The 8,230-nt window shown below is 42.3% G+C and overlaps 2 protein-coding genes across 2 annotated transcripts in view; one reads left to right on the plus strand and one right to left on the minus strand.

The window, feature by feature from the left end:
* Positions 1–4,998, plus strand: part of CUNH12orf45 (chromosome unknown C12orf45 homolog) — an 8,851-nt gene extending 3,853 nt beyond the window's left edge. The window contains exons 4-5 of the mRNA XM_019544780.1: positions 3,434–3,619; positions 3,707–4,998. Of these exons, the coding sequence (XP_019400325.1) occupies positions 3,434–3,619 (186 nt within the window). The 3' untranslated portion in view covers positions 3,707–4,998. The remainder of the gene's footprint in view (positions 1–3,433; positions 3,620–3,706) is intronic.
* A 1,013-nt stretch (positions 4,999–6,011) lies between these two features.
* ALDH1L2 (aldehyde dehydrogenase 1 family member L2) overlaps positions 6,012–8,230 on the minus strand; it is a 56,687-nt gene continuing 54,468 nt past the window's right edge. The window contains exon 23 of the mRNA XM_019543897.1: positions 6,012–6,792. Within this exon, the coding sequence (XP_019399442.1) occupies positions 6,737–6,792 (56 nt within the window). The 3' untranslated portion in view covers positions 6,012–6,736. The remainder of the gene's footprint in view (positions 6,793–8,230) is intronic.

Consider the following 8,230-nt stretch of genomic DNA (forward strand, 5'->3'; position numbering starts at 1 on the left):
CCATCCTATTCTCATCCGCCTACCCCTGTAACCTGTCTAGGTCTGATTGTAGCCTATTCCTCCCTTCTAGCATGCCCACTTCTCCCCACAGCTTAGTGTCATCAGCAAACTTGAACAGTGTGCTTTTTACCCCCTCATCCAAGTCACTGATGAAGATGTTGAACAGTGCGGGCCCGAGAACTGAGCCCTGTGGAACCCCGCTGCCCACATCCCTCCAGGTCGAAAATGACCCATACACCACCACTCTCTGGGCGCAGCCCTCCAGCCAGTTGGCGACCCATTTGACTGTGTAGGTGTCGACACCACAGTCCCCCAGTTTCTTAATGAGAACGGGGTGAGAGATGGTATCAAAGGCCTTCCAAAAGTCCAGAAAGACTGTGTCTACTGCTACCCTTGCATCTAAGGATTTGGTGACCTGGTCAGTCATAGAAGGCCACCAGGTTGGTCTGATAGGACCTGCCGCTAATGAACCCGTGTTGGTTGCCCCCAAGCATAATCTCCCCTGCTGGCCCCTCGTGGACATGTGCCAGAACAATTTTCTCAAAAAGCTTACCCAAGGTCGGGTAACACTAGCCGGCCTATAATATTTTATATTTCTTTAAAATATTAAATTGAATTTTTTTCTTTCCTAATAATCCTTTGTAACATTGACCTGATGTAGTTTTATGCAAGCTATTACTTGCCATTCAGTCACAACTCTGGTGTTGGTAACACTAATCTATATGGTCTGAATTACATCAACAAGTATTCATGACAATCCCATGAGAATTCTGTCTCTAGGTGTGGTGTGGGATGTGGCACAGCTTGTCTACACTTACCTTTGCACCACATCCCGCACTCTCAGAGCTCCGCTTGCTGCCACTCCCCCCCTGGCCCCAGTCCCTGCTGCAGCAGCCCTGGGAGCAGCCGACACCAGTTGCCTGTACCATGGCACGGCGGAGCCCAGGAGCTGGGGTGAGTGGGGACAGGTGGAGCCCAGGCACAGGGGACAGGCAGAGCGTGGTGTAGCCCTGGGAATGGCACCCCTCCCCCCACCCCTTCCCTAGTCCCAGTATCACTCCCTCCCCACCTTAGGAACCTATTCCTATTTGTTACATTATAAAGAGCGTTAGTTTGCTTTATATGAGAGAAACCTGTATAGCCTATGGCTGAATCTCTGAATCGGCCCTGCATCTCTCCAAATCGATTTGGAGGCTTCTGATTCAATTTGGACTGCTTAATAGGTCTCCCAATATGGAGATTCAGCTGCCAAATCGGGTCAAATCTCCTCCAAATCGAATCAGCTACTGAAGTGTCACACAGCCCTATTCTTTACACATGTAGCTCTTACAAGTTGCATTGCTGCTTTTCTTCCAGTAGGTGACCAGGGAAAGCATACAGCTTGACAAATACAGGCAGTCCTTGGACTTATGACACAATTGGTTCCTGAAAACCACCTCTTAAGTCAAAACATAACTTGGAACCAAATTTCCCATAGGAAACAATGTTATAAATGGGGGATTGGTTCCTGAACCAAGGCCCAATACCCTATTTTCACCAAAAATACCCCAGAATTTTGTACTTGATCTATTATAGATGAGTAATATAGCTACATTAATGTATTTATATTGTAAATAGCAATCATATTGACTTGGAAGGACTTCTTTTAGGTGACTTTGGACTTTCTGAAAGGTTCTTGGTTGGACTTTTTGAAGGGTTCTTGGTTGAAGTCTTCTCTGGAGCCTTGGCTGCTGGTTTTTCTGGAGTCTTATCCACTTTCTTAAAGAAAGCATCCAAGGAAGTTTGGACAGACGTTCTCCAGGGAGATGGACGATGTAGCGAACTTGTTCGCTGGCATGGTGTTGGATCAAGCGTTGTAAAGTTGAAACTGACATCAGAAAGTTGAAATGGTGTCAATTTATAAACATTGTAAGCAGAAAATGTTGCAATTCAAAACATTATAAGTCAAGGACTGCCTGCACATCGTGGGAATGAGTGGCAGTTAAGTTTTAAGTAAGCCTCAATTCGCTTACAGATGCACACAGAATTGTCCTGAAAAGAAGTATTAGCTCACTATATCTGGCATATTTCATAGGTACTGGAAGTGTGACAAAGGGTGTGAACGGTGGTGACATGTAGGAGGTGCATGGGGGTGCACCTGTACCCTGAGAGTGCTGGTGCACCCCCTCACAGTCAGCCTTTCCTGCTTGGGTGATGGGCAGGAGGGGCAGGTGCGAGGGCTAGTATCCCCCTTAGAGTGCTGGCTGGGGTATGGGGGCACCAGGTGAAGCACCCCTGGCCCTTTTGGGCACATTGCTGGCCCTTCTGAGTCAGCATGATTGGCCACGGGGTGGGGGGGACTCCTTCCCCCTCCCCCCCAGTCACTGACTGGCTGCTGGGTGGGCAAGTCCCCCCGATTCAAGAGGCTCCATTCGCCCATGGGTGTGAACATCTGCAGGATGTGAGGACAAAGAGGCATTCTCTCCACAGAAATATGACATCTGTTTATAGCCTATGGGTGCTTGTTACAGGGATCCTACAGGGTAGAAACAGACATTGCCGGACATTTGCATTTTTGCCTCCATCAGAATGTTTATGACAATAATGTTCCTACCCAGGTCCCAGCAAGGAGGGGCAAAGCAGCGAGGAACACGGGGAATCCCTGGGGCAGTGGGAACACATCACCCATTGTCCTGTTTTGGGCAGGAGCCCAATGTGGGACAATGGGGAAAATGTTTCACCCAGTAAAACAGATCAACTGTGGTGGCACATATTCTGCCATAGCTGGATCTGTTTTCTTTAGCAAAATCTGTTTTTACCCCCAGAATGAATATCAATCCAATATCCCATTTTAAGTACCTGTGAAGTTAGCAGGAGAAAATGTGCTAACACTTTGGACAAAGTTGTGTAAGTCAATAGTGGCTTGTTTAAGTTAATTGCTAAGGAGAGGTGCAGGCCTATCAGATTGTGCTTTCCCTGATCACTGAGCAACAATGAAGCTTGGAAGAGCTACTGTAAAGGTCTGTGCTGCTCCTTTTTTGTCCTGAGTTTTAAGTTGTTCAATCAGAACCACCTCAAATGAGGCATCTGTTTAGAGCCTAATTTGTTGGTATAAACCAGAAGTTTAGGATGAGTTAACATACTCTGATCTCTCTTGCTTCCAATGTTTAAAGTTAAAAATGAGATAAGTATGCTACCTATTAATAAAATAAATTAAATGTGGGGCTTTTTTTACACTTAAACTTTGCATGCTGTTTAAAATGACCCTTGAGACAATTGAAAATATTCCCGATCTCTTCTAGAGTGTATACATCTCTTCATGTCAGTCTAATGGCTGACTTCAAATAGGGGTGTGTACAGATATTGGCATGTTGTTAGTTTGTTTTACTTTTTTTGAAAACCATAAAAACAACACACAAATCCAGTGTTTAAAAAAGGAATGTTGTTTTTGCAGAATGTTGCCTTGGTTGAGCTAAGTGGTTCAGACACAGATGAAGAAGAAATAACTTCGGAAGACAGCTCAGAATCTGAAGAGGACAGCTGTGCAACTGATGAAATTACTGTAGACAACATTAAACTTCCTAAACAAAAGGGTGAAAAAGGCAAAATCGAAATTTTGGACAGTGAAGGAAATGAGTAGATAGTTCATTTTCAGATTTCTGGTTTTGAATTAATCGTGTTCCTGACTACTTGAAGACTGAACCTTGAAACATAAGCTTATCTTCAGGTGTAATATCACCTAGGAACTAGCTAACTTCCAGTATTTGTCATTGGGAGTGCTGTGCATAATGTGGAGAAGAATTCCTTATGTTTGAGAGCCCAGCTGGAATTCTTAAGGCTAATAACATACTGGCTTGTCCCTTGAATTACATGGAAATAAGTTCCATCAGATGGTCAGAATGGAGAAGAAACAGAAGAAACGTATAACTTGGAACAGGTCAGAAATGGTAAGGTGTTATGAGAGAGCTAAGTGAGGAAAGGACTGCTGTGGGTATAAGGGAGCATGTGTCTTGGGAGATGGTAAGAGCAGACGTACAGTATTTTAGGAGGGAGTAATACTAAGAAAATAAACTTTTGTCTTTTTTTGTGCTATTTCTAAGTAAGTAAACAAACACACTGTAGGTACATGCACAATGCCGTCTCAGAATTGAGAGATACTTAAGCTAGCTCAGGTACTGGTAGCAATTAGTACAAGTTCCAAACTCAGCACAAGCTAATTGGCCATATTTCATGACAGGATAAATTATATTGGAGTGAGATCTGCTGCTGTAGGTAGGCTTTTGTTAGCACCTGAGCTAGCTCATTCAAAGCTTAACTGGTATCTAGCTTTTGTTGAGACTACAGTGTAGATATGCCCTCAGTGCCTTCATGGTCAAATATAAGGAAATATGCCTAACTGCATACCTCCCTAATTTTATAGGATAGTGACGTTCAACTTCTGGACTATAAGCCATGTCTTCCAGCCCTTGAGGTTCTTCACAGGTCCAGAAATTTGGAAGTGGGAGAGCAGTAGCGGCATTAATTGCTTTTGGCACAGCGGTAATTAAAGCTGCCACACAACTCTGCTACCATAATTAGACCTGTGAGGAGTCCCATGGTCTGGATAACAAGACCTTGCACCCTGGATCATGCCACAGATGGATCTAGCATGCAGGGTTGCACTATAACTGGATCTACTATGCAAGGTTTTATGGGTGCACTGGATCTAGCCTGCGGGTCAACTCCATGCCACTCATCTGGCCTGTGTGGCTGGATAGGTTGAACACTACTGTCACAGGAAGCAGCAATTTGGCCATTTTATTGTAGTTAGGTTACAGGTGATGTTTTGCATTTCAGATATATTGGCAGTGCCTCTGTATATCATATTTCTTCCTTAAAGAAACTTAGCGCTTTGTACAATAGCTTTTCTATACTGTATCTACTCAAATGTTAGCGATCTTGTCTGGAAAGCTTCAGTTATACATATGATTTGGAATAAAAAGAATAAACAGTATTTTTTTTCCTTGAGGTTTTTCTTCAGGGTGGTTGTCTCAAACATCTTTTTTCAGGGTCATGATCAGTAAGGATTCCAGTTGGGATCACAGAGCATGATGGCTCTTTTTAACTTAACTGAATAGGGAGGGATCATTTTACTGGCATTGGGTGATGTGAGTAAATTATGGGATATTTTCGCTAAATAAAATAAATCCATTGGATTCTTATTGTTGGTCATCAGTAAAATTGGTCTTGTGGTTAATTTAGTTGTAGTAAAAATTTCAGATTTTTTTTTCTTGCCCCTATTCCACTGTAACATGTCTCCCATAGTGGGTTAGTAAATATGGTAGCTCTTAGTAATAATGGCTGCTTACAGACATGGGGAACAACTGCCCCCCCAGCACTCTAAGCTTGGTGCATTCCCACACTGTGCATAGCACATGCCCAAAAAAGCATTGTGTTAGTTCAGCCTGGCTTCTCCAACGTCTGTATAGATCATGCACTTCAGCGGGGCTTTTTGGCACTTTTTGTAATAGCTGATTTAATCAGCTTTAGATCAAAAGTGCCAAAAAGCCTTGCTGAAGTACACAATCTATGCAGATACTGGGGAGCCGGGTCAAACTAACACGCTGCTTCTACCTTTTCCGGTAAAGAGCTGTTTTGGGGGTTTATTTTTCATGTCTGTCAGCAGCCTCTATCATAATACTAATTTTCTCACTGCATGATCTGCTTGGTACTCTTCATCAGATTCAGCTCATTCAATACAACCTGCCTTAAAAATTATTTCCTGGATATTGTAGCTCGGTGGGAAAAATAGTTCTTTAAATATCACTATAGCAGGATTTTTTTTTAAAGGAGTGCAGCACTTACTTTCATTACCTCATAAAATGCTTGGTTGTTGACAGGTCTTTTACTTTTGGTACATGATTAAAGTTTTAAAAAATTATAGGTTGGTAATTTCCAAATTCATTAATTTTGTATTAAATTCTCCTGTAGATGAAATAAGAGGACATGTGAGATGAAGTAATTATACCATGTACAGTAGTGATAACAATACATGAACATGGACACAAAAGTGATTTAATTTGTTAATGTAACAATCATCCATATCCCATTTGGAGTATACATCTTATCAGAAGCAAGAGAAAATATTTTCAGTCATTCAGTCATTTTAGTTTATTATGCATAGTTTTAACACAAATGTTGAGCTCTGTATGTACTATACAAAGGTCATAAGTGCACTTCCTTGCATTTATATACAGTTTTTATGGCACAAAGTTTTCATATACTGCTGGTAAGTCAGCCCAGCAGTATACTTAATTGCTACTGAAAAAAAATTGACGTATTTTATAACAGAACTGTATAATAAGCATTTTAACATTTTACTTTAAGAGAAATCTAGAGACTAAATGCTAAAAGATTTAAAATAATAAGTCCCCTATGAATAAAAATAAACTAGGCACATGGGGCCCAATTCTTCAGTTCTTATATGTAGGCAAAATGTTCATTGCCTAAGCTAAGAACTACAGGTTTGGGTTTGATGACCTTTATATAATAACTAAGACCAGATTGTAATCCTATTCAAATTAATTACATGACTCCTTGCGACTTTAGTGGGACTGCAATTTGGGCCTAAATACCTGTTCATGGGGGGGGGAGTATTTGTGCTGTCTGAAATAGTAAAAACTACCACCATATTTTGGGCATTATATCAAATGCATACTAGGGTACTTAAAACTCAGACTATCATCGGAGAGTTTACTTTTTCATTGAGGCTATTTCTTTAATATTCCACAGTGACAGCTTTAGTTCTGAGATATTCGTGAAGAGCTTCTTCCCCTGTGGAAGCAAAATATAAAATAGTTAGAATACCACGTAATGTTGTCAAAATGTTATGACACCATTCTTTGGACAAGAATCTTGTCAGAAGACTTATGCTTAGCAAGCAACAATTCAAAGCTCCTGGTAAGTATTCAGTCATTTCATGCCACAGCAGACTACGGCTCAAGAACTAGTATTTATTAATTTTTAGTCTCAAGAAATGTACAACCACTTTTCATCCATTACATCCCTTTTGCCCTGCTAAAATCAGCATCAGAACAAAACAGGATGGACCCCTTTGACATTCCTATGAAGGTATTAACTGATTTGTAGTTGTCATTTCATAACTTATACCTATTGCATGCAGGCTGGCTAATGAGACTTTCTGTAGGTCTGTATTGGGTTAAGGGCTGTCAGGAATACAGGTCCAAAGGAGGAGATGGCTTCAGATGCCACTTACTAACTGGCATTTGAGTCCATTGGGGACAACAACAGGTCCATTATTCTTAGGGCTCTGGTTTCTTCCATGTCTGAGCTTTCAGGGCTGGCTTGCCAAGAATAGATAAAATCAGCCATCACAGACAGAAAAAACCCCCTGATATTAAGTTTAAAGAAGCAACTAGAAAAGTGAGACACCGGGTCATGTCCTGGGTGGTGGTGGTGATGATGAAAGCTAACATGGGCTATTCTAGGTTACCACAAGGGGGTGGTAAGAGACATTCATAATAGGCTGTCTTAAAACCCCTTTTTCTTTACAAGCTTTGTTCTACTGCATTGTGTTTTATTTTAAGGTGACTCCTTGATCAGGAACTATAGGGAAGGATCCTAAATGCCTGAACTCAGTTGGATTTGCTGAGTAAGGACAGCCAATATACAAGGCATTATAAGCCCAGAGCCTGATTTCAATGAGAGAAATTTCATCCTGAGCTAGGCAAAGGCATGAAGCCTAGCATGTTAGCATATGCCAGTGGTTTTCAACTGGGGTGCATGAGACCCTCTCATGGGTGCTGTGAGTCAGGCACTACTGTGGCAGTAGCCAAATAAAGCTTCCCTGTATGTAGGGCTGTAGCACAAGTGGGGTCCTGCATTAGGGTTCTCCAAAAACCCTAACGGAAGCAGAAGAGCTGCCTCTTCCCAATCCAGCTCCCCCCCATCCCCACTCCCTCCATCCTCCTCTCAGAGGCACCTGGGACAGTTCCATTTGTCTTGCACACCTCTGTTTCCAGGGGATACTGTGCAGAGTTGGACGGGGAAGGGCTGCAGCATGAACCAACTCCCCTGCCTGCTTCAAGTGTCTCAGATCATCCTAATGAAGGAGGAAGAGCATGCACATGCCATAGCCCTTCCCACCGGCTGTGCACCAGGTACATGGGGGAGTTTTTACCTAGCAGAACCCAGTTGAAAACCACAGAGGTAAGTTGAGCACAACAATGGTTCTCAACTGGGAATGCTTCCA

Source organism: Crocodylus porosus, unplaced genomic scaffold (genome assembly GCF_001723895.1).
Source record: "Crocodylus porosus isolate Cpor-Errol unplaced genomic scaffold, CroPor_comp1, whole genome shotgun sequence".
In the NCBI taxonomy this organism is placed as follows: domain Eukaryota; kingdom Metazoa; phylum Chordata; order Crocodylia; family Crocodylidae; genus Crocodylus; species Crocodylus porosus.